Here is a 27,272-nt window from a genome sequence, read left to right on the forward strand (position 1 = left end):
GATGTAGCAGAACAAATTAATAAATGTTATGTGCTTAAACATTATTTCCGAGTTCATCGGTAATGCCTTTCAGAAAGAAGGCATATGGTAGTGCAAGGGACGGAGGTAGTTGGTGACAAGTGAGAAAAAGAGGCAGGGACACAGGACAGAAATGGGCAACAGAACAATAGAGGAGGGTGCATAAGAGAGCACTTGTGTTTATGTCTCAAGTACAAGGTTGCTAGCAAGTATCAGTATTATTTTCTGCACAAGAACCCCCAACTGCTCATTAACAATTGTTTTTAAGAAACATGGCCAACAAAATGATAGAATACAGACTAAAAAACTTTTTCCATAACATGTTAGATAAGACCACATGATTACCGAGCTCTCTCTCCCAGAGACCTAACCACCCAGACCGTCACAGCAGGTCACCCATAACGCTGCTAATGAACAGGCACTTCAACAAAGCAACCTGGTTTAGAGATAAGTATACCAATACTTTTAGAAATGCTGCATTAGCACAATACATTAACCGGTAAACTAAATTTGTAACCAAGAATCTTCAAGCAGAATCTGCAATGGAAGAACTAAGCAGAGATGGTACAGGCACATGCTGTGTTTAAAATAACATTCATCGTAGAAATTACACTAACATTTCAAAACAGTTACCAACCTCTAAAACCTCAGAATATTTTTCTTGACCAACCACGTACTTCCTAAAGAAGCCTTTTAACTATTTTACTAAGCCATAGAGATGCTCTCAGCTGACCTTATAATACAGGTTCATGATGTACAAATATCTTCAATGTAAAGACTAGATTGACGAGATGCAACGTGGGATCAACTGAGGACTGAAAGGAACATTTTGAAGATTTGCAAATCGCTCAATGGCGAGCTTTTATGAGTGAATTTGGTGGACTATTTCATTATAAGATTATGTTAACACAACCATGGCTCTACAGAAAATGTGCACGTCCCAGGAGCCACCCAACCCCATCAATATTGACGGTGAAAAGCAAACCAGGATCTTTCAACCGCTTTTCTGGCCTTTGCTCCATCTCGTTAGAGATACATCATTGACATATTCGTTATAAAGTACGTTTTAATACTATGAAATAATACTATGAAATTTATAAAAGCACAGGTGATGTAATCTGTTTCTCTCTGTAGCCTAGTTTTCATTCATATTTTGGAAGTAAAATCAGTGATTTAACATTTATTTTAGAGAATGCCCTCATTCGTTACGATTTCCATGCTAAGGAGGTGACCTCGTCCTAGGCTTACTACCAGGAAAAGGTTTGCCTGTAATCGTAGTATTGGTGAAGAGAGTGTAATGCCTATTGGAATGGCGAAGTGTCAAAGGAAAGTCCAAGGAGTGCTATTTTTCTACTCCAGATAAATTATGACAAAACATATAAACAGAACAATACATGGGAGTGTACCGATTTAGATGTTTTCATATCTAAAACAACATAAATCAAATAATCATGCATTCTGCATTCCTGTAACTCGACCAAAAAGCCATTGGAGCACCACAACTATCCCACGTGCTAAATAGCAGCCACAACTTTAGCTTGAAATGAATTCTCAGGGGTGTTACTGAAATGCTACTATACTACTGAGTGAACTATATCAGCAACTGTAATGATACTGACAGACAGTTGTATATCAAGTGGTGATAAAAGCCTGACAGAATAACCAAACTTAAAATGTTTCCTTACTTTTAACATCTATCTATTTCATTTTAACACCAACTAACCTAAAACTACAAATCAGTCAGTCTCCGATTAGCCACTCAGAAAATATAAGAAATGCTTGTTTTTAATAACTACAAATTGGAAAGTTGCAGCAGTTAGCTGTATTCTAATAAAACAAGGAGTATGGAATTTTAGTCACCCGGGTGCCAGCGTCAAAAACTTTGCGGGCTTAATCTGTGCACATGTCAAGTGAGGTACACATCAAGCGGTACACTGTTTGACTTTCAGTTTACAGAGCAACACTTTTGTGGTGGGAAACAGGATTGTCTGCTCCTAAGGCAACGTGTGCATTCTTGTGTGTAAGATATTGGCAATGGTATATATGGTTCATTAAGGCAAAAAAATAACTTACTATTTGGGCTCTAATGAAAAACAGTGAACCTCACCTTGCATCCACGAAAGGCTTCTAATTAAAAAAAGAAGCAAACATTTGCTTGCTAAATGTATCAATTTGTGAATATTTTTAATGTTCCTAAATTGACCCTTTATTATATGCAACTACATGGATTAAGGGGTAAAATGGCTTGCTTTAAAAATAAAAAATTAAAAGAAAATGTACCCAAATAATATTTGCAACTTGAAAAAAACACCAGGGGGGGGCTGTATACAGTTTTATTTATTTATTTATTTAGTGTTCCCAAAAATATTTGCAACTTGCGAAAAAAGCAGAAAATGTTAAGAGATATTTAATAGATGTGTGCATTCTAAAAAACAACTTTAAATATCAAGTCCTTAAAGCATAATTTGGTTAAACATGCCAGTATTTAAACAATTAATCCGAATCAGTCTACAGCCAACATGAGCCCCAATCCTAAAGGTCATGAGAGTGCACCCACAGGTCTCCCACCTTCTATGTGTGCAGACATACAACTTTCAGAAATTCACGTTTGTAGAGGGAGGCCTGGTAACCAGCAACAGCTGTAAAATCCCACCCATATTTCTTTCAAGCATTTGAGAATTCCATTTTGCCTGAGAAATAAGCACACTTATATTTGGGTGGGGGGGGCAATCTTTTGAGCAAATTGAAATGTACTCGTTAAAGTTCTTATTTATATTTTCACGAGTGGGAAAATAGTTTTGCCCATAGAGAACCTCTCCTTGGAAAAGGTTTTATTCTTACGTTTCTCAGAAGCAAATGTAGGAACTTTGTGTGGATAGGAAGGAGTTGGAGAATATAGTGAATACTTTTAAATACTCAAACATTTCTGGGTGGGCATGAACTTTTAACACGAGAACAGCACTTGATGTTTACTTCCTATGTGACTGGGTCACATGACACTTCACACAAGCCTATCATTTTATAAGTGATAAACCAACTTTTGCATTTGTAAGCCAAACGAACAGTACATAACACTTCGACAAAACTTTGCTGAGTTTACCTTGTTGTAAAATGAAAATGCCCAGTCATTGATATAATAACATTTAGTATGTGCTCACATGTATGGCAAAGAAATAAAGTGTGGTACAGTGAGATTACGTGATCTGCTCAAGAACGGACCTATTCACAGACATGCATTGAAACATAACATCTTTTTAAGAGTATTACTAAAACATACACGAGAACTATGGTTGCATGCACAATTTCTTTCATTTTAAAGCAATGGATAGGTTTTATATATTTCTGGTTATATGTACACACACTTCATATCATTTCAAAGCCATCGGTATGGTGTATATCTTTTGGGGTCTGGTTAGTATATGCACGTGGACTGCAAGTAGATCTTAAAAGCAGAACACAATGTTTTGAAGAAGTGAACGATATGAGAATTTGAAGCGAGATGAAACACTATTTTCGTTTTTATCTTTGGTCTGCATCTAACGATCGCCTACAAAAGCTAGGTTTGATCATGAAAAACATGCTATGGTGCAGACAGCGTCAGGCGACTCTAAAGGGCTAGGGTAAAAATGAGCGCACGTAAATTAAAACCAACATTAAACTCGATGTGCAAAGACGTGATGCAGAGGATTTCTTGATTTACATACCCGGTAACGATACTGACATAGGCTTCAAGAAACGTCAAATATCATCGTTCCTCATCACACCACGGAAAGTAATGTTAGCAACTGATGTTCATACAGCAGTGGCAACCAACTGATTTTCTATTTCCCAGACTAAAGTGTTTCACAACAAAGCCCGAAAGGCAGGTCAAATGCAATGAACCAACACTTCATTTTCCCTCCTACACACAAGTATAAATATGTCCATAGTGTAAGGTGACCACCTGTCCGCTACTTACACGGACCCTCCGTGAATTCGGGCAAATGTCCGTCGTCCGTTGCTGATCTTTTAACGGATGTCATTTGTCCGTAATTTTAGCACTTCCGGGTCGCATGACAACCAATCCCACAGCTGAACATATTCAGGGAGCCGTATGGGGGTGGAAGGTACTGTTAATGTGTAAGGTGACTTAGATTGGAGCATCGGGGGCATCTCAGCCAATCTTAGGTCGCCACACAGAATTCCAAAGTGCTGATTGGCTGTGAAAGTCCGCACGTGCCTTTGTCCGAGCCATCCTCCTAAGTTGACGGTGCCGCCCAATTTGGAGTGAACTGAGTTTGGTTGGTGGTCCTCTTAGGTGAGCTTGTAATGAACCAGGCGGGCGGCGACATCTTTTCTCAGCCTGGCAAGTTAGGCTAGTTTAGTTTGGTTGGTGGTCCTCTTAGGTGAGCTTGTAATGAACCAGGCGGGCGGCGACATCTTTTCTCAGCCTGGCAAGTTAGGCTAGTTTGCCGCCTGCTGTCTGGACAAAAAGGGATGGAGTGTGCTATTACTCACTGTAGGACCACGGGCAGTGAGAATTAGGGATGATTGTGTCGTGGGATGGTCAGTTAACGACTGACAGCGGGGAAGGTTATTTACTGGGGCTGGGATCTGGCGTGACAGCTACATGGAGGTCTGCCCGAGCCCAGCAGGACATAGGATAGCAGTTCTCTAGGGCACATGTGGCATAGCTAACTTTTACTGACTGTAGATTCCCAGAGCATAAGATGTAAAAATAGAATTGCAGGCACCCTGTACCAGGTACTCTCCCTCACAAAATAAAAAAGTATCGGGGAGTACCAGCCCATTTAAAGCACACATTCCACTAATAGTGTAACACCACTTCTAGTTGCATCCTGCTGCTACATAGGCTGTACTCTGGCATGGGACATTGCATGTCAACCTTTTGTGGCATGACTGTCGGGCAGGTCTCATTTCTCTTGGCACCCATGCAGAGCTCACATTCTGCACAACACCTTTGCACAGGTAACATTCTGCATGCCGCTTTTAGACAGGTCGCATGTTCCATGGCATTCATTCACAGTTTTCAATTCTGCATGGTACCCTTGCAACGGTCTGCCACTGGTGGGGTGCCTTCAGCATAGCACCCATATACCCATGTCGCATTCTGCACAGCACCCTTGCAAAGATCGCATTCCGCATGGCATTCACAGACTAGTCACATTCTGCTGGCCACTTGTACCCCTGAGAGACATTGATGTTTATGATGTACATAAGAGTATTTCTGCATTGTTAACCCCTTCACTGCGGCGGCTATTCCGCCGCAGTGCAAAGGGGGCGGGGCGGAAGAGCGGCGGGCGCATGCTGGTGACGGAACCACTCCGTCACCAGCATCGGTTGCGCTGTGCTTATGACGGAGCGGTTCCGTCATGGCCCCGCCCGCTCAATAGAACGCTGAGCGCAGGCGCGGAATTCGCACCGCGCATGAGCGGCGGGCGGGCCATGACGGAACCGCTCCGTCATCAGCACAGCGCAACCGCAGCTGATGACAGAGCGGTTCCGTCATCAGCATACAAGGGGTTAAACAGCACATTGTAGTCTTCCCACTTGTCTTTGGAATGTCTGTAACACAAGGGTATTTTCCTTTTCATGAAAGGGAGCGCAGTTCCGCAATATATCTTTCGCTTCCAATGCATTTAATTTGAGAAGTAAAAAATTATGTTACTGATAGTAGTATTAGAATTATATTTTGACAACTGAAAAAGTAATCTTCTGAATTTTACTTTTGACCTGATGAACCATGAGTTTTAATAAAGAGGGTCACGTGACTGCTCACATCACAGTGTAGGCAAGAAATTCTATTACAGCACCGGAGGCTTCAGATTATGCTTTCTCTTTCTTCACTGTAAATTTTCCCATAATGCCATTGTGCATAGCGCCCAATCATAGTCCCTGTGTCCCTATAAATAGGACCTTTCACGTGACCAACTCCTCTTTCTTTGCTGCTTGCAGCTGAGTTAAGTGCTCTTCCCTGTTTCATACATTTAAATACTGCTGTTTTGACTGTTTCTGTTAAACGAGTTTTTACTGCTATACGAGCGTCACACATTATATTGTTATTCATGTCATATTGTACCATTTGAATGCCTGAGCAATCTGATGTGCGTTTTCGTTTCCCGGCAGCGCGCAGACGCGGACCGTTTAGTTAAACTGGTCGCGAGCACCTGCTCCTGCCGATATTACTGTTACCTTTTAGCCAACTGTGTGCAGGTCTTCTTTCACCCGACTCGGGCAAACGCGGCTGCATCGTATCGGCACAAGTCGGGGCCTGCTCGAGCCGGGCGCTCCTCCCCGGCGAACCTTAAGCACAGAGCCTTCCCTGAAAGGGCCTGTGCACCCGCTCAGCGCGTAAACTGAGAGGGCTTGCTTGCAGCCCAATTGGGCTACCTTTGGGCTCTTTTTGGGCTCCGCACTACCCTCAACTAGTTTCTCATTCCGCGTTCTTTTAATGCGGAATGCTGCACAGTAATTAACTCATCCTGTGTGGCCCCTGTGCCTGCCCTCGCTGGAAAAACAGCTGCTAGTTCTAAGCCGAGTGCAGGGTTCTGGATCATTTAGCTCTCTTTACACCCCTGGGGATGCAACAACCAATATACAGCAGGGCTAAGGAGAAAAGAAAACTTGAGTATTTTGATATATTGTGCACAAGGGTTGCACCCCCGGATTTATTCTTTGAATTGACTTGGCCAAGTGACAAATCAAATAATTATCCCCAGGATGGAGGATTGAGCTACCTATGAGGAGGATGAGTATGGATACTATTAGGAGCAGCAGGGCCGCGATTTGGAGGAGAAATTGGTAGATGCTTTGGATGCCTCGGTGCAACACTATGTGAATAGGGCCATCAAGTCCGCCGTCCCTCAGAGTGTTAACCAGGCATTGGCGGCCGCCCTTGAGCCAATCACAGCCCAATTAGAAAGCTTCGCAAAACGCCTTGGGTTACAATCCAAGGACGGTTCTGGGTTAGTGCCGGGCTCCTCTGAGGGAGCATCTAAAACCAAAGCAAGTTGTCTACATGGCCTCACTCACAGGCCTTAGCCAAGCTCCCTCAAATTGCTCCAGGGGATCAAGAATACTCTGCCCCAGCAGGTGCAGGCCCATCGAACAAGAGGGCTGCAAATACGGACAGAAATACCGATACTCACTCCTCAAATCACACCTCCCCACCGAAGAAAAAGAATACGCACCTCAGTCAGGCTTTCCTATCGAATTATCAAGTCTCTAATTAATTCGACTTTAACCCTCAGGACATTGTGAACCCAAGGTCTTCAGACTGGGCCCCTCCCCCTGAGGTGGCTGATTACCTACACCGGTACTTACAAAACCCCTTTGATAAAGAGGTCCGTAATAAATTACCATAAGAATGTCCACATCCAGATATCCCAGATAAAGTGGCTGAGACCCCGGTCATCAATCCAAACATGCTAGCACTCCTTAAAAAGTTTGTCAAGGACCCTAGGAAGGGCATTGACTGTGCCTGGTGCAGCTGTCAAGACAAGCTCCTAGACATAACTGGTCACCTAGCAACATTTCAGGAAATGGGCCTGGCAGTCAAAGACACAAGCTCTCCTGTGGATCCCTACGTTCTGACTGGCTGGACTCAGCGCAGCATTTGTTTTTTAAGCAACGCCGACTGTGCCTAATTAGCAGAGCAATGCAAATCTCTCCTCATGAGGATGGACTCGAACCTCACTAAGCTTGACTCCTCTAAAGCAGGTCCCCTGGCGGACAGCCTCCTTCTTGGGGACAGGTTTGTCAAGGATGTGTCAAAGTATGTAGGCACCTTCACTTCTCTCGACAAAGACCAAACAAATATTAAGAGGGTGTTCCAAGCTGGCCTTTTTTCCAGGGCCGGGATAGGTAGGGGCCACTCACCAGGGCGACAATACTACCAAGGCCCCCCTAGAGGTGTTTACGGCCGCAGTAGAGGAGACTGGCAAGATAACACTAGAGGCAGCACCTTCTATCCTAAAAGAAGATTCTCTTGCCATCGCTTCCATCGGGTCGGACAGAGAGCAGGTTTCCTACCCCAGATTACTTCAGGTAAGAATTCTAGATTCTTCCTCTAAGATTCTCTTGCCATCGCTTCCATCGGGTCGGACAGAGAGCAGGTTTCCTACCCCAGATTACTTCAGGTAAGAATTCTAGATTCTTCCTCTTTTCCTCTGGAGGGGGTCTTGTCTGTCACTTCTTACACAAATGGGCAGCACTTACACAAGATGCGTGGGTCCTGCTAACCATTCAGGGTTTCCACATAGATTTCTATCAGACCCCAGTACAAGACTTTCCTCCTCATCAGCTGTGTTTTTCCCAACAAGATAGCAATTTTATAGATCCAGAAATAGGAGACAGACCTTCTGCAGAAAAACGCGGTGGCTTTTTGCGACAACATCCCCAAGGGTTTCTTCAGAAATGTCTTCCTGGTACAGGCGAGGAGCTGGACACAGGTTAGTTCTCAATCTGAAAGAATTCAACCAGTTTGTCAGTTACAGACACTTCAAGATGGAGGGCAGCCATCTGTTGACAGATTTGTTGAGGGAACGAGAGAGTGGATCTCAAGGACGCATACTTGACTGTGCCAATCTTTCGTCCACACCGCGTTTCCTGCAATTTCGGTGGGAGGACAGATGGCTGCAATATTTGGTCCTTCTTTACGGGCTTTCTTCGGCGCCTTGGTGCTTCACCAAGTTGATGAAACCAGTAGTGGCCCACCTCAGAAAACAGGGTATACGTCTGATAATCTATTTAGACAACATTCTCATCATGGCCACGTCATGCTTTCTGGCGGCTCTCCACCTACAGATGACAGTGTCTCTATTACAGGATCTGGGGTTTGTCATCAACTCCTCCAAGTCAATTCTAATCCCAACCCAGTCCATAGAATTCCTGAGATTTGCAACGAATTGTTCAGCACAAATGGGGCTGCTCCCAGTTGTTAGACCGAGGTGCTACAGTGTTAATTTGTGAGTCCAGGCATCTCACAAAAAGTAAAGGACTGGTCTCACACACCACTTGGTGTCATGCTTCATCATTGACCAGTATTCGCCCTCACAAGAACTTGGTTTGATAGAGGGCGGGCATACATCGGACGACAGGGTTGCACTTCTAAACTAAGTGGGGGCTCTTAAAGAAAACAGTGGAATTAAAAGGCCATTATAGATGTCATATCAACTTTAATATAACTGGTATCTATATGGTAATTAAAATAATTGTTCTGTGTATTGGGGATTTTATTGTCCTCCTACCTTGGTCAGTGCGGTCGACATGTTTCTGCCAGTTGGCCCAGTAGGGTCCATGGCATTCATCAGGACCTAAAGAGAAAGTAGCTGGCTCCACTCTTACCAGGCTTTGGTGAGAGGGTTCCACTGTGTGGAGTGAACTATATCACGCTCCACTGTTGGGCGGCCAATGCGTTCAAGCCTGAAAGAAAAATACAAAAGTGTAGGAACAATAAATAGAGCACCAAGGACGGAATTATATCAAAATTCACTCAGCCACATGCACTGGGAAATATTCTGAGTGGCTATAAGTGCATCAATCGTGACAAACATCTGTGCACTTATAAACTTGTGGTATCTTTTATCCACAATGCTAACCCTAGACAGGGGACCAAACTGCCCCATAGGAGGGTGAGGGAGGAAGACCCCTGTAGTCACATGCTGAATAATTAGGGGAACAAAACAACAAGCAGTGGAGAATATTAAAAGTTGTACAACCATGAGACTCTATTGTTTCTAAAGCGTGGTAGTGAGAAGGACTATCACTCTCTTACTATTCCTAGGTTTGTTTTCTGTGTATGCTTCTAGCTGTGTACTCCTCACCTCCTCAACGATAAATAAGGGGCGCAAATGTATGCTATTTATAGTTCTGGCGCGGGGCGGCGGGTGTAATTAAGTGGTCTAATCAAGTGAAATTGGCTGCTGTGTGTTGAAATCCAGTGTCACTAGAGAGCGCTGTTAAATTATCAGATGCGTCGCTTGACCTGCCTGGAGCATAGCTACGCGGTCGCAGAGAGCCTTAAAAGGACATCCGTTGTCCGGAACGGACGAGCCAGGCAACCGCTACATGTATCAGGTTTTTCTAAATACCTGATCGGCTATGGAGAAAAATGAAGGAGCGGGTGTGGTCCCGTGCTCCTCATCGTGCAGTCGCGGTGGTGTCTGAGAGTAGCACATGCGCGCGCTGTCAGTGCATTTCATGTGTTCAAGGGTGCGCATGCCCCGCTGTTGTGGTAGAAAGTATAAGACGTAAGTCATATTTATACGAGGGCAAGTTTATCAGCCACCCTGTTATGAAAGTAAAATACAGAACATTGAAACAGAATGCCCGGGTTTGCGATTACTTGTTAGTGTGACTGTAGGCATCAACTAAATTTATATATCACTCAGGTTTTTTTTATGGCAGCATGTAAATTATGAAAGATGAGATGCATGGTCAGGACACACTGCATACATGTATTGGCCATTTGTACAGGGTTTAAAAAATAAATCGAAATCTAACTCAAAAAGGTTTGATTAAGATAGCGCACTGGTGTAATTTAGGCTACTGAATTAATAAGTCACTCAGTTGGTTTTTGACAGTATTTCTGTGAGTGATGCAATGTAGGAGCCAAACAATTCTTTCATCAATGTAATGGCCATTCGTGCAGTGATTGAAAATTCGAGACCTAACTCAAAAAGGTTTTAATTAAGATGGTGCGATAGTGGTGCAGGCTACTGTGCAAGTTGTAGCCATGGGATCTCATCGTTGAGGCCCTTTTCCCACGTGTGAAGACGGTACACCCAACTTTGTTCTTTGACATGCAGTGGTCTGGTGAGATCAGCCTTTTGGTTCTTCATTACCTCCAAAACCACCCACTTGAGATCGGTGTCCTTGTGATTGAAATCCAAGAAGTGCCTTGCTAGTTGAGTGTTTGTTTTTTTTACACCGTATTGTGCTTCGGTGTTCGTTAACGCGGATTTTAATCTTCCTGGTGGTCATGCCCACATACATAGGGCCGCAGGGACGGGGGCGTGGCTTGAGCGCCGAGGGAAATGGCGGCGTGAGCCCGGAGCTCCGTGCCTCTTCCCCACGATAATCCTGTAAAAAGGGCCGGAGAGCCCGTGTGTGCCCCGGCGCCGATTGAGGACTCGATGGTGACTGGCTGGGCAGGGTTTGAGCTGCTGGCGGCACTGCGGCGTTGAGAACGGCCGCCGATCGCAACGGCCGCCGGAGCGGAGAAAAAGAAAGCGGCGCGCAAGATGGCTGCCGCGGCGGAGCCCTGAAAGACTGAGGGCTAAACAGCGGACCGCACTGCCGGAGCACACGGAAGGGGCGCGGTCGCCGGCTCGGACGTCTCCAGCGGCGATACCCCCCACAGCGGGAGACGCTCCTTGGCCCCCGGCTGCGGTGCGCGGCGGCCGCGGAAGCTGGAAGGGAAGACCGCCCGGGTGCGCCACTGCAGGCGGAGCTAGCAGGCAGCCTCCATTGCCGAGAGGGCGAAAAGACGAACAGCGACCCAGCCCTGGGCCCCGGACATGCCAGCAGGTGAGCGGGGGCCGCTCTGAGCGGTGGACCACGGGGGACGGAACACGGCGCAACACATCTCGGGGCCCCCCCCCTCGCCCCCGCCGCGGAGGCTTGCGTTGTGGGTGGGGACAAAGCGGAGAAGCCCATAGGCCAGCGGAGGGACCTCGGCGGCGCCAGGCTCCCTGTGGCGCGACAAGCCAGAAACGCTAACCCAGGTGGGTGAGGACAGACTGCCACAGATCCCGGGGGACGAGCATCACGGCAGGCGCTACTTCTGATGTGCGGTATCTGCGCAGCGAGACCCCATAGCGCACAGGAGCTGGCCACGTGGCTGAGGCCCGGGGGAAGCAAGCAATCGAGAAGGACGTGAGCGGCGAGGCCGGCTACAATGGGGAAGCCGAGAGCCAAGGCGGAGGAGGCGGCGACGTCTGATGTGGCGGAGGGGGGCCCCACTGAGCAGACGGACCTGCAGCGATTGCAGGATCGGATATTGGACGCCATAACGGCCACTCGAGACGCGCTCCACAACGATATAGCGCAGGTGGCGTCGGGGCTGGGCTTGCTCCGGGCGGACCACGACAAACTGAAGGACAGGGTCAAGGATGCTGAAACGGTGATCAAAGACCTGGCGCCAGCTCACAAGGTGATGGAGGGTAAGCTAACGGAGGCCCTGGACCGCATACGCACCCTGGAAAGGCGAGCGGAGGACGCAGAAAATAGAAGCCGGCGCAGTAATGTGCGGATCGTAGGCGTGCCGGAGACGGAGGGGACGAGGGACATGATTGCCTACATGGAGGAATGGCTGAAAACAGTGGTGGCGCCGGAAGGATTTTCACCATTCTTCACTCTGGAGCGTGCTCATAGAGTCCCCTCAGGGCCTCCCAAGCCCGGGCTCCCGCCCAGACCGATCATAGCCAAGTTGCTTCACCACAAGGACAGAGATCTGCTCCTGCGAAAAGCTCGGGAGGATGGCCCCTTCCAGATTGCGAACAGCAGGGTCACACTTTTCCCAGATTTCACCTTCGAGACGCAGAAGCAGCGGGCCTCCTTCCTTACAATTAAAAAGGAACTGCGGACTGAAGGAATTGCCTACTCCTTGCTTTTCCCAGCCAGGCTACGAGTGGTGGTGGACGACAAGGCGATCTTCTTTAGCACGTCGGCGGAAGCCTGGGACTGGTGGGAGACATACAAGGCTGGAACTGACGGTGCCAGGGCACAAGAGGAGCGGGAGAAGGAGCGGGAACGCTCGCCAACACGGCTGCGGAAATCGAAGAGGCTGAGGAAACGAGGGCGGGGGAAGCTGGGGCCGACGGCCTCCCAGACTGAAGCAGAACGGCAGGCCGCGTTACTGGAAGTGGGGAAGCTGGGACGAGCGGAGGGCCCCGGCTCTAGGGGGGCCACGGACTCGGACACTCATGTCTCGGCCTCGGAGTCGGACCTTTCTGGGATTCATCGGACTGGAGGGCCGCTGGTGACACCGCAAACGGCGGATGAGATCCTGAATATCTGAACTGCTGGCAGAGGACAATGGGTAATGTTTGGATAGCTGGGAGGGGAACCCATGCCTACGTACATAGCGGGGGTCGGGGCACACCGGGGTGCTCAGAGCAGGGAGGTCATGGGAAATTGGGGAGGGAGCGAGGAGCTGGGCAGCGCAGCCCCCCTCTGGACGAGGCCGCGCTCCGTAGGCCCTTAAGGCACCCACAGCTACGGCTGTGTAGTTGAGACCTGGGTCAATCAGGTGTGGGAGTTTGGATGGGGACTGATATCTCGATATTGGGGCCTGTTCTGGGGGAGGGGGGGGGGGCTCCACAGTTGGGGATTGTTTACTCTTTTTGAAGTTATTGACCCTGGGTATACCATGGGTAGGACTGTTGAGAAGCTTTGTTTTGTTCAGGGGGGGCACCACCACCGTCGAAGGGCAGGAACTGGAGGGAGTGTTTCGACCGGATCACTGGGACAATGGCTAATGTGAATAGGCTGAACTGTATTACCTGGAATGTGCGGGGCCTACATACTATGCAGCGCAGACATAAAGTGCATGCCTATTTAGTGCGGAGGGGAGTACACATAGCAATGCTGCAGGAGACGCATCTCACACGACAGGAGGGGGCGGCGCTACAGAGGAGATGGCGGGGACAGGTTTTTCACACCAGCTACTCGGCCTATGCTAGGGGAGTACTAATATGGATTAGGGCAGGCACACCTTTCCAGCTCACGCGCCAATGGGTGGACCAGGAAGGGAGGTATGTGGTGGCGGAGGGGAAGCTAGAAGGTAGAGATGTTGTATTAGCTAGTATATATGCCCCGAATACGGACCAGTTGGCTTTCCTCGCGACACTGTCAGGGACGCTGGCTCACTCCCTGGCGGGCCCGGTCCTGCTGGGGGGCGACTTTAATTCCATTGCAGACCCCTCATTGGATAGGTCCCACCCCCCACTACACGATTCCCCGGTACACAGGCTATCTAGAGGTAGAAGGGAGTGGCAGGAGAGCTGGGAACTTACGGATGTCTGGAGAGGGCAACACCCGACTAACCGGGATTACTCATTTTTCTCCGGGCTGCATGATTTGCATGTCCGATTGGACACGATACTCTGCTCCCGGGGGGTGCTGCCGTACGTTACTGGATCGGAGTACCTGTCGAGAACGATCTCAGACCATAATCCACTCCTGATCCGGCTAGCGGAGAAACCCAGGGTCCCGATCTGGAAACTACGGCCTGAGACCCTGGAAGACCCCCTATTCGAGGCGGCCCTGGCGGAGGGGGTGGCTTTATATTTCACGGAGAATGAAGGGACGGCGACCTCTAGGGCGACGGAATGGGACGCCTTTAAGGTAGTGGTGAGGGGTATCTGTATCAAGGATTAGGTAGGCGTGCGGAAAGTGTTGCTGGGCGATTTGGCTAAGGCGGATGCCAAGCTGAGGGAGGCGGAAAGGGAGCGGCCCGGACACCCAGAACTCCAGGAGACGCTTTGCTCGGCTAGGGAGGCGGTAGCCATTGAAGTAGAGAGGCTCCGAGCCTTTGACTATAAGCGATATGTGCTGCGCTCCCATGTGGACGGCGATAAGGCGGGCACCCTCCTGGCGTGGCTTTCGAACCCCACTAGGCGATGCGCTCCCATACTTCAACTGAGGGATACATCGGGCGTGGTACAACACACTCAGCTGGGCATAGTTGACGGCTTCCAGAAATATTACGAGGGCCTGTATAAGAGTGCCCCGGGAGACCGGACGGGGCTGGCAGAACCCTTCTTGACTGGTTTACCCCTACAACGGCTGGAGGCAGAGCAGGCGAAAGACCTGGGATCGGACATTGAACTGGGGGAGATCAGGTCGGCGGTGCGGCGCATGGCACGGAACAAATCGCCGGGAATAGACGGGCTCCCCATAGAGTTCTATGGCAAATATCTAGATGTTCTGGCGCCGCGACTCCTGACCGTTTATAAAGAGGCCAAGGCAGCGGGCCGACTACCGCAGTCAATGCGGGAGGCATTAGTGGTTCCACTGCTGAAGCCCGGCAGAGAGAGTAGTGACCCCGCGTCCTATCGACCACTCTCTATGCTCACCGCAGATTATAAGATCCTGAGCTCCATACTAGCGGCGAGGCTCCTGCCTCACATGACGGGACTCGTGCACGAAGACCAGAACGGTTTTATACCGACGCGCAACACCACAATAAATATCAGAAGGCTTGTCCGTCTCATGGACGGGTTGGACGGCGGGGCTGGGACGGAACTGGTTCTCTCGGTCGACATTGAAAAAGCCTTCGACAGTCTAGAGTGGGACTACCTCTATGCTGTAATGGAGCGATTTGGGCTGGGAGCGGGCTATATTCATTGGACGAAGGTCCTTTATGCGGAGGCGATAGCAAGGGTGAGGGTGGGATCGACGGTGTCCCTCCGCTACCCGGTAGAACGAGGCACTCGACAGGGCTGCTCCCTCTCGCCGCTTCTATTTGCATTGGCTATAGAGCCGCTGAGGCCCGGACGGGGCGGCACTTCCGTGGAGTGCGGGCCCGAGACGGGCAACATTTCATCTCGCTATATGCCGATGATTTACTGCTATTCCTCCACGACGGTGTTGAGGACTTGCAGGGAGCGGAAGCACTACTAGAGAGCTTCGGAGAGATGTCGGGCCTGAGGGTTAACTGGCCCAAGACTAGTTTGTTCCCGCTACTGGAGGGCGCTGCCCAGCCACAACACCGGTCGGAGGCGGCCTGGGAACCTACCTGTATTAAGTACCTGGTGGTCCATATTTACCATAAGGCGGATGACTTGCTTGAGGGCAACCTGGGGCGGTACGTGCGATGACTGAGGGGCTGCATGGCCTTCTGGGCCACTCTACCGCTCTCGGTGGCAGGCCGGATCTCCTTGCTGAAGATGGTTGCCCTGCCGAGATTATTGTATTACTTCCGGACGCTCCCAATCTGGATACCTAGCTCCTTCTTTAGGCTGCTTAAATCTCTGATTACGACGTTCATTTGGGGAGCGGGACGGTGCAGAGTGGCGCTGGCCACGCTTTCTCGCCCGAAAGATGAGGGGGGTCTGGCGGTGCCGGACTTTGAGCTTTATTATCTAGCGGCCCAACTGCAGATCTTCACGCAGGAGGTAGCGAGAGTGTTTCGGGGCCCGGAGGACGAAAGCTTGCGGGGGACGCCCAGACACGTCCTGGCGTATATTACCCTCCATCAGCGGCTGGACAGTCGGGATTTGTCGCTGGAACAGCGCACGTACCGTCAATGCTGGAACCGGGCACAGAAGAGGGCGGGAATTCGGCGCCCATATGCACCAGAGATCCCTCTGGGCATGCTAACAGCCTTACCGCATGGCGGCGACTGGTCGCATCTGCAAGGGTGGGAAGAAGCGGGAGTACAGGTGGTTGGGGACCTCTATGAAAATGGCACGCTGCTCCCGTTCCAGGAGTTAATGGAGCGCTTTGACATCCCGAGAGGGGGATTTTTGCTTCATGCGGCAGTAACCAGGGCAGTGCAGGCCCACTGGGGTACGGGACTTGAGGAACCTGAGACGGCAGCGGCGTGCCAGTACACTATGATGGCGGCGGGCACGCTCAAGGCGGTAACGTGCCTTTACAATCGAATGGTTAGAGAGAATATCCCTCCTCTTACATCCCTGAAAGCCAAGTGGGAGGCGGACCTGGGTAAAGACATACCTGATACAACGTGGGCACAGCTTATCCGTAGGGCTCGCAACAGCACGAGAAACGCTAGATTTCAACTAATCCACTACTATGTATTGCACAGGGCGTACATGACCCCGGGAAGGATCAGGCGGTATTTTGGCGCGGTAGCGGCGACCTGTCCCCGGTGCCCGGAAGAGGGGGCCGAATTAGTGCACATGCTGTGGGCGTGCCCGGCCCTACGGGATTATTGGCAGGACATAGGGGATGTGTTGAACGAGGTGACTGAAAGGGCCATAGAATATGGACCAGTGGAATGTCTCTTACACTGGTTTCCCCATACCCCCAAAAACAAACTCACGAGCAAGTTTATTGATATGGGGTTGATGGTGGCTAAGAGGGAGATCACTAGGAACTGGAAGGCGAGGGTGGGGCCAACTCCACGGAGGTGCCGGCAGGAATTTCTAAAATGGGCGACAGCTGACAGCACACACAGGTACCAGCTTGCGCGCAGGACCCCTAGCCAGACAGCGGCTGACACTGCGACCTCATGGGAAGTAATGGTACAGGCACTCAGGGATAGCGAGGCTGACGAGGAGGAGGAGGCCCCCAAGGCAGGTAGGGCGGATGAGGCAAGCTGAGGCCCTAGGAGCAGCAGATATGCAGGGGAGCGGACACCAGTACTTCAGGAATGATCGCTATAAGAGCCTTAGACGGGTGGTGGTGAGTGGGGCGGGACAGGGGGGGGAGTTTTGGGTTTTGCGCAGGGGGTGGGAGTTGGGGTTTAGCGCATAGTTGAGTAGAACTGTAAAAGTAGTCATGCACACAATCCGGACACCAACTACTCCTTTATCTTGAACGTCAGGCATGGAAGAGCAGAGACATCATCGCCGCCCAACCCCCGGGTTGTGGGCATGACGGCTGTGTACTGATCAACAAATCATATTGTATACCTGCTCAATTTTATGAAGCTGCTTATATATGTAAGGGCCTGTACAGGTATGACTACAATAAAAATTATTTAAAAAAATTAAAAAAAAAAATAGGGGCGCAGGGACATGTGAGGAGATATACCACATTTTCGGTATTACAATTGCTAAAGTTTTTTGGTTTCCTGGGATTCGTAGTACTTCTTTCGTGGGCACAGTGAATGGACTTGCGACACATCCCCCACATGCCTAGTGTCCTGTGGGTCCCTGTGTGTTCCAAAGGGTCATCTGATCTTCCCTCACGTTCGGGGGCGTTTTTGCATGTGCCAACTCATCCCGCAGATTTCTACTCCTCTTAAATGCAAATAGTGGAGGATCCCAGTGTTTTACCACACCATCATGGATGTGCAGGTTTTTCCTTATGACTTTTTGTACAGTGTTAGAGACGGGTGTACACGTTGTTACACACACAATTCTGTCTGGTTTCTCTTTGTTGGTGTTTTCTAATAGTGTTTCACGATTGTTGTTTCTGGCTCTCTTTTTAGCCTTCTTTATCATTTTCTTTGGATAATGCCGATCCAGTAGCTTCTTCTCGATTTCTTCCGCTTGCTCAGTGATATTTTCGGTCTCTGAGCAATTTCTATGCACTTGTAGAAATTCACCCACTGGTAGGTTATTACGTAAGGCTTCCAAATGATAACTTTCGTACGAGAGTAGGCTATTCTTGTCTGTGGGTTTATTATGTACCTTTGTGCTGATACCATCTATTGTCATGCTAATGTCTAGATCCAGGAAAATTGTGTGATCTTTTTTGATGGAGTGGGTGAAACTAAGGTGCTGATCCTTTGTGTTGACCCATTCTACAAAGGCTTATGCGGTTTCTTCATCCCCTCTCCACTCAATAAAAACGTTGTCAATATAGCGCTTCCATGTTTCAAGGTGTTCAATAAAAGGGTTGCTTTGATTGAAGATATAATCCTCCTCAAATTGATGTACGTATAATCATGCCAGACTCGGAGCGAAAGTGCTGCCCATTGATGTGCCCGTGATTTGGTGGTATTATCACTTCTTCAAATTCAAAATAGTTCTCTGTTAAGGCCAACTCGGCGCATTCCATGATGAAATGTTCGGGAGTGAGGAACACCCATTCCATGTTCAGTAGAATCTGTTCCACGACTGCCAATGTGCGCTTCTGAGGGATACTAGTGTACAGTGCCTCTATGTCCATAGTAATAAAGAGGTCCTCAGAGATATTGGTCTCCAAATAATGTAAAAGGCACAGCACATCTTTAGTATCTTTTAGGTAGGACGGTGATTTTTGTACAATTGGTTTCAGGAACCAGTCGCAGAGCTGCAATGAAGGCTCGTGAATAGACCCGATGCCAGAGACAATTGGTCTTCCTAGGGGTGGGTGGTATCTTCCCCATGTGAATTTTGGAGAGGGTATAAAACCTCAGTGTTCTAGGGTTTTCACTGACGAGGAAATCCGCATCTTGTTTAGTAATCCAGTTGTTGCAAAGTGCCTCATCCACCATGCCCTTGATTTTTATGGTGAGGCGTAGTGTTGGGTCATCCAAGTGTTTCTCATAGCTGGTTGCATCAGAGAGTAGACGATTGCACTCCTCTTGGTACATGGTCTGATTCATCAGGACAGTGGCACCTCCCTTGTCTGCTGGTTTGATTGTTAGGTTAGTGTTGTTTTACAGACCCTTGAGTGCTGTTCGTTCAAGTTTAGTAATGTTCTGAAAACTCTTCTCTTGTCTGAAGTTGATCTTCTCTATTTCCTTGAGAACCACCTGCTCAAACGCTAGTATGTGACAGGGAATGTTTTGGGTAGGAGGCACGAAAGTAGACTTTTTCTTAAGACCTGTGCTGGTCCTTTCAATCGGTTCATCATTTGGATCCCCAAAGTGATTTATTTTCCTAAACAATTGAGCCACGTCGACGAGCGGAGAGTAACAAACATTGTTAACCTTAGTGATCACACCCTTTCAAAGGATGAAGAAACTCTCCGCTCAAAAGGCTTAGGTTTAGTCCCAACACCTATAAATGACCCTTTTAACATTAACACAGAAATGGCTCAATTTTTTAGGAAATTAAAACTCTCTGCGACCGCATAACATTGCTCCAGGCAGGTCAGGCGACGCATCTAGTAATTTAACAGCGCTCTCTGGTGACACCGGATTTCAACACACGGCAGCCAATTGCACTCAATTAGACCACTTACTTACACCCAGCGCCAGAAGTATAAATAGCATACATTTGCGCCCCTCATTTATCGTCGAGGAGATGAGGAGTACACAGCTAGGTGCATACGCGGAAGACGCACCTTGGAATAGTAAGAGAGGGATAGCATGAATGTGTGTGTGAAAGATTTTGAAGGTGACAGGAGCTTCCTTCTGACTACCACGCTTTAGAAACCATAGAGTCTCATGGTTGTACAACTTTTAATATTCTCCACTGCTTGCTGTTTTGTTTCCCTAATTATTCAGCTTGTGGTTACAGGGGTCTTCCTCCTTCACCCTCCAAAGGGGCAATGTGGTCCTCTGTTTAGGGTAAGCATCACAAGTTTATAAGTGCACAGATGTTTGTCACGATTGATGCACTTATAGCCTCTCACAATACTTGCCAGTGCTTGTGGCTGAGTGAATTTTGATATGATTCCGTCCTTGGTGCTCTATTTATTGTTCCTACACTTTTGTATTTTTCTTTCAGGCTTGAACGCATTGGCCGCACAACAGTGGAGCGTGATATAGTTCACTCCACACAGTGGAACCCTCTCACCAAAGCCTGGTAAGAGTGGAGCCAGCTACTTTCTCTTTAGGTCCTGATGAATGCCATGGACCCTACTGGGCCAACTGGCAGAAACATGTCGACCGCACTGACCACGGTAGGAGGACAATAAAATCCTAAATACACAGAACAATTATTTTAATTACCATATAGATACCAGTTATATTAAAGTTGATATGACATCTATAATGGTCTTTTAATTCCACTGTTTTCTTTAAGGGCCCCCACTTAGTTTAGAAGTGCAACCCTGTCGTCCGATGTATGCCCAGCCTCTATCAAACCAAGTTCTTTTGAGGGCGAAAACTGGTCAATGATGAAGCATGACACCAAGTGGTGTGTGAGACCAGTCCTTTACTTTTTGTGAGATGCCTGGACTCACAAATTAACACTGTAGCACCTCGGTCTAACAACTGGGAGCGGCCCCATTTGTGCTGAACAATTGGTTGCAAATCTCTCTGTTCAGCCCCACTCCAGGCCCAGCATTACAAAACGCTATATTCCCTGTATTTTACTCCAGCTAGAATAGCACAGTGGGGTGGCACTTCGGGGACCAATTGTCCACGCTGCAACCTACTGGAGGCGGATATAGTTCACATCTTCACCACCTGTCCGCAACTCTTTACACTGAAACTTTTCAGACACTCACCCCTAGTAACTGATCTGAGTTGAATCCATCATTCTGATTACTGTTGAGTTGCCATCCTGTGTTAATTAGTTTGGTGTCTGCAGAAGGGTATCACTTACTCACAAACGATTCTCCTGTCAGTGGAAGTCAAAGATGAGATACTGTGGTGACATTCACACTTGCAAGCTTGAAACGGGAGAACTCTTTTTGGCTCCCATTGCCTCCAAACACGACCTTGTGATAGAGTCAGATGCCAACGGAACAGGCTGCAAGGGGCAGATATTGGGAATTATCCCCAGGCAGATGATGATCCACACAAAAACAGGACGTACTTGTAAACTGCCTGGAATTATTGGTGGAGTACCTTGTGGTACAATGCTGGACAAAAAACAAGATACAAGGTTCTACTCTCTTAAAGATGGACAAACTGACTGCAGTCCGGTACATAAATCATCTGAGAGGGACGAAATCCTGTATCCTTTCAGAACTCACCAAGTGTTTCTGGGACCACTGCCTGAAAAAACAGATCTCTGTGACAGCAGAGTATCTTCCTGGGAGATCCAACCAAGTGGTGGTCTGACATTCCCGACATCTACAGGACAAGAGCTCATGAAAGCTACACCACAGTGCATTCGCCTTGATTTTGACCAAATGGAGTACCTTCATGACAGATATTTTTGCGTCATGCCTACTATCAGCTGGACATGTACTTCAGCTGGAGGCACTCAAGTGGTGACAAGAGATGCATTCCTGCAGGATTGGTTGAAGGAGGTCAGATATGCTACCCCCCCCCTCCATTCTCAATGATAACGCGCTTCTTGGCCCAGGCAGAGAGGCAACAGGCTGATGTGGTGGTGGTGATCTCTCTATGTAGGTCTCAAGTCTGGTTGCCAGTTCTGATGGAACGTTCCTGGGATTCTCCAGTCCGCCTTCCCCTATGGCAAAATCTTGCTCAGGATCCCTTGGGCAACCCTAACAATCTGAAACGGAGGGCACACTATATCTTATGGCATGACTGATTACAAAGCCTTTCAAGACAAGCCGATTTCTTGCTTGCCAAGGCTTGGACAGATAGTACAGTCAAAAGATATAAATCAAACACAAGGAGATGATGGACAGAGCGCTGAAACTTTTTAGACACTCACTCCCAGTCACAGATCTGGGTTGAATCCATCATCGTTCTTTCGCTCACTTTGCCACCCCAGTTCAGACCCAGCCATATGCAAATCAGTCTTGGCCCTGTATTCATGGGAAAAGTCCACCTAGCTGCCAAGCCAGGTCTTCCCTGGACCATAAATAAGTATTTTGGGACCAGTTTCGGGGTAACACCCCTCATCAGCCAGGTTTGTTGAATCCAGTGACAAAGTACGCAAGGAAGCCACGTCTGGGAATACTCTGACAACTGAGGGCGAGCAAAGCATACTCAAGGAGATGATGGACGGAGCGCTGAAACTTTTCAGACACTCACCCCCAGTAACTGATCTGAGTTGAATCCATCATTCTGATTACTGTTGAGTTGCCATCCTGTGTTAATTAGTTTGGTGTCAATTACTAATCCCATGAAAATACTTGCCCTCCGATGTTAGGTTTTGCAGTTCCATTGAACTAATTATTTGGTGAGTAATTGGGGAATATCAGAGCTTAATATTATTACCTGTGTGTTGTTTTTTAACTTAGGTCACAACATCAAGCTATCCAAAGACATTAACTCTTACATATCAGTTGCAATGAAGTCCTCCTGTGCCTTCATGAAGGCATTGTGGTGCACCAAAAATGTGCTTTTGCTGCTATCCTCACAACATGCAGATGAGGATCTTCAACTTGGATAATTCTCAGTAGTGATGCTTCCAACAAGGGGAATATTCAAATATATCCACTTTGGGTGAGCTATTTCACTGTCACTTCTGATGTGACCTATGCTTTGATGGACTTCTCTGATGAAGCTGCAAAACTGCTTCTTAAATTACAGAGCAACATTATTGTACCATGGTTTTTAATTCAAGAATTGTAATGTAGTGAGAATGCAAATGTGAATTATTAGATTATTTTTTTTTCTTCAGAATTTAACTCTGTTTGAGGTTGTTACGCTACTACAGTGCACCCCAGGTAAGCTAGTGTTATGACCTTTGGCAGGGCTTTAAGTGGGAAAAAAACTGGGGGTGCTCTAAAAGGGGCGTGACAAATTTCTTAAAGGGGTGTGGCCTATCCGAGTAGGGGCGTGGTCTAAATCAAGATAACTAGCATTGTGTGCTTAAGAAAATCATGAAGTCGCATCCAGTCACAGAATCACCCAAAGTAGCATTTTCCCATATATCACAACTGTAAAACACCTTCTTATTACACTACAATGGATTAGTTGGGGCGACTAATGTGTAACTAGAGATGGGGTCAGCATAACGTACTTAGGTCTCATCAGAGAGGTATAGCTTGGTTCCTATGACAATTGAGCGTGGTACCCACAACTGGGCGTAGACGCTGCATTTATGGAGTCAGCCGCAACTACCAACAAGGTGATGGGAGTCATTTTAACATGAATTGCTGTCAAGTTTCGGACTCATGAATCCACTGAAAGACCGTGCCATCCCTCAATCTCTGCACTAATGCACAGGATGGAAAGTGCCAACATGCCCAGAAATCAGGTGAGAAAGAGAATTCCTCTGTCTTTAGAGAACCAGAGAATGGGAGCAGAAGAGCAATGGCGAACTAGAGCCCACCTCCTTTGCACAGCTCTGTTTGAAGAGACAGCATCCCCTGCCTTGGTGTTACAAGGGGAGGAAAGCTGACTGGCTGTAGGACTGAGGGCATGTGCTGTACAGATAATACTGGGCATATAACAAGGAATAGATTCCTTATGAAACAAGGCGTACTGGTTTCAGCAGTGAGTGGTACAACAGTGACCCGGGGGCATGCCAGGAATCTGACTGAAGTATCCGGCGCACTGCTGCAAACGCACTTGTAAGACCCACCAAACAAAGTAGGCAAGAAGCAGCACTACAAAGGGGCATGGCAGGAGAGGTGCTAACGGTGACCCAAGAAATAGAGAGGGCGACAATGAGGGCTGCCAACCAGATTTGAACTGAATTATAAACTGGAAAGCGAAGGCAGCTATTAGGCTAAAGTCCAGAAGTCTTGAATATGAATCTCCCCCCAGTGGTGTAACAAAGGCCCCCCGCAGCCCCCACGATGCGAGCCCCCACGATGCAAGCCCCCCAAGCTCCTGTGTGGTCAGAGAGGGCCCCCTCCAGTCGCAACGTAACTCCGCCTGACGAACCTCCGCGTTGCTGGGGGAAATCCTCATTGCTGTGACCAATCCGAGCGCAGCTTGGAAATGACGATACCGGGCCGGCGGTGGTGAATACTGGCAGGGTGTTTTCAAGGCTCCTTCTCAGAGCGGCGAACCCGGCCTCTGGCGCACAGCACAGCCCGAGGGGCGGCGGTGGAGTCAATACCCACACAGCGCTCGGGGGCAAAGCAGGCGGTACAAAGTTCCTCAGCGGTGCCTTAATCCGCTCACACAGAGTGCGAGGGACTCGATTCTGAGGCAGATCACGTTTGAGGCAGAGCAGGTCTCTTGACCTTACGCCCCAGCTGTGTGCCGATGAGCACACCGAAACAGATTTTCACAGGGGGGCAGCGCTACAAAGGCACAGCGCAGAGACCCACAAAGCAGCTGGAAGGGTGGGTGCTGTAAAACTTTTGTATCCCTGACTTCCCAGCTCTTAGTCCCTTGGAGACAGGAAGGCTTCAGAGGGGCAAAGCACACAGCACAGCTCCTCTTCAAGTTAGGGGGACACAGCAGACAGTCCCTCCCTCAGCAATCACAGCAACTGTAGGTAAACATGTCACGCAGCATTCCCCATGTTATCCTATGGGCAAGATAGCCTTTCAATAGTGAAAAACGAAATTGGCAGTATTTCACTATCCAGACATATTACCCACACTAGTAACACCAAACAAAAACTGGGACGTCTGCTCACCCTACCTTTGACGCCAGAAAATAGAGCGCCCTAGAGCCCCCTTTCGAGGCCCCTCAAAAACAACTGGGGGGGCTCAGCCCCCCAAAACCCCCCCACTTAAAGCCCTGACCTTTGGAACACTAAAACATCTGTCAGACTTGGGTTAGATAACACATTTTCAGTGTGTAGTAATCAGATTCCTCTATGTCTAAAAACAATTCTATCTGTAACGGGCTTGTCTATCGTTTAACCTGGCAACTGTTGTGCATATTAACGCTCTGCAGTCGAGCTTCATTTTCTCAACTCTAAATGACAGTCAGGAATAAACTGGAACTTCTTTAGTAACCGCCAACAAAGACTTTAAGCATGAAAGTCAATAGTTCGAGGCATATGAGCTGCAGAATTCATACTTGTGAATAGATCGCCATCTGGTATTGGGCTCGGATGCTTGCACCTTGTTGTCTTGGAAGAAGTCTTTGTAGTCATGAGATAGGTGACTCCTCCCTTGGACGATAGTGCACATGGGCATTGACTCCATCCTTAGATTGTTTTTTTTCCGCCATCGGGTTTGGATATGACTTGCTGCACTCCCTGTCGGTGTCGTTATCGAACCCACTTTCCACGCACAATCAAAGCTAACCAACGGTATTGCCTCAATCGCGTTTTCTTTCAACGTGGACCCTTGAAGACAGCTTCGAAAAACATTGACGCCTGCGAACCTCGACGTGGGCCGTTGGGCCTACCCGCACCGGAAAAGACGGACCGTGATGGAACGGACTCCCTTTAAAAAATGTCCTCCGTGTTGTGCTAAATTCCCACACTCGGACCTCCATCCTGTTTGTAACCTGTACCTCTCTCCAGAACACCGAGAGGATGACTGTGAAGCTTCCTTATCCTTCAAGTCCAAGAAAACCATGCGGGATCGTCGGGCTCGACGCCACAAGATGTCGCGAGGCACAGGCTCCATTCCGGATATCTTTCATACAGGACTGAAAGCCTTCGGAACCAGAACAGGAAGAACAGGTCCCAGACTCCGAAGTAGACGTCTCTGACGCTGAAGATGACATCACCCATGCTCAAAGGGACATGAGTACTGAGATACCCGCCCTACCCAAGCCCATAACAAAGGCTCAGGTGACACCTTCACCTTTGGGCTCAGGTCAACACCATACAAAAACTTTGAGCGCCCCGCGCCGAAGGACAAACAAAAGCTTTCCAGCTCGAGCCAACCACCCCGTCCAGAAAAACCACCTTTGTCACCAAAACAGCCGGAGAAGGCCTCGGCACCGCAGCAAGCAGAAAAGCTCTCGGCACCCAAGCAGCCACATAAGCCCTCCGCCCCAAAATAGACCTCGGCACCAAAGACCTCAAGGCCGATATCACTAAAAGACAAGCTTCCCATAACTAAGCTTTCTAAACAAACAACCTTCGGATCCGAAACAACCCCCACCGAAGGTCTCAGAGCCAGGAAAAGCTTCTATACCGGACAAGCCAAAACCAATCTCCAAGGAGAAATTTTCCACACCAAAGAAAACTGTCAATACCGAAGAACTTTTTCTCTCAGATCTAAAGAAAGCCACCATTTTAATCCATCCAAAGACTGGTCATATTATGACCAAACCATCTACAAAAAGGAAACCAGAACTTTTACCACAAGCACCAGTTCCTCCAAAGAAAATACATGTGGCTACTAATACATAAACACCATCTTCACCCCCTCCACCAATTAACCCTAATTTGCTCATTTCATCACCACATTCCCAACAACCACAGGATAGTGATGTGGAACAGGGGGATGGGCAACCAGATGAAGATATACTGCCATTAGGCACTGATCCTGATGATCCACCACAGGAACCAGACCCATGGCATGACAATAATACAGATCCTGATCTAAATAATAATCCTGACTTCTATCCCTCAAAACCATCTCCACCAGATGACAATGTGGGCTTTGCCCAATTAACCAATAGGGCGGCAACATTCCATAAAGTCAAGCTACACTCAGACCTTGTAGAAGACGATTTTCTCCTAGAAACTTTTGACCAGCTACAAAAATCTACTCATGTTTTGCCAATGCTTAAAGGGCTTCTTAGACACGCCCCTGAGGTGTTCAAGGACCCAGTTAGAGCTAGAGTTCTTAACCCCAGGATAGATAAAAAAAATACAAAACAGCTCGCACTGACCCCATATACATCAAGGGTCAGCTTCCTTTAGATTCCTTAGTTGTAGCCAATGCACGTAAAAGCGCAAACTCTCAGGCGTCAGGTGACACACCACCTCCTGATAAAGAATCTAAAT

The 27,272-nt window shown here is 48.2% G+C and overlaps 1 protein-coding gene across 6 annotated transcripts in view; it reads right to left on the reverse strand.

The window, feature by feature from the left end:
- Positions 1 to 27,272, reverse strand: part of TLK1 (tousled like kinase 1) — an 877,117-nt gene that overhangs the window by 789,402 nt on the left and 60,443 nt on the right. For 2 of the 6 annotated variants that reach the window (XM_086956116.1, XM_086956113.1), the window contains exon 1: positions 3,977 to 4,080. The exons of 2 other annotated variants lie outside the window; for them this stretch is intronic. In XM_086956116.1, the coding sequence (XP_086812242.1) occupies positions 3,977 to 4,040 (64 nt within the window). In that variant the 5' untranslated portion in view covers positions 4,041 to 4,080. Of the gene's footprint in view, positions 1 to 3,722; positions 4,081 to 27,272 lie in introns of those variants that run through there. 2 more of the 6 variants (XM_086956114.1, XM_086956117.1) reach the window with 2 other exon arrangements.

This window comes from Lissotriton vulgaris, chromosome 2_1, assembly GCF_964263255.1.
Source record: "Lissotriton vulgaris chromosome 2_1, aLisVul1.2, whole genome shotgun sequence".
NCBI classification, from domain to species: domain Eukaryota; kingdom Metazoa; phylum Chordata; class Amphibia; order Caudata; family Salamandridae; genus Lissotriton; species Lissotriton vulgaris.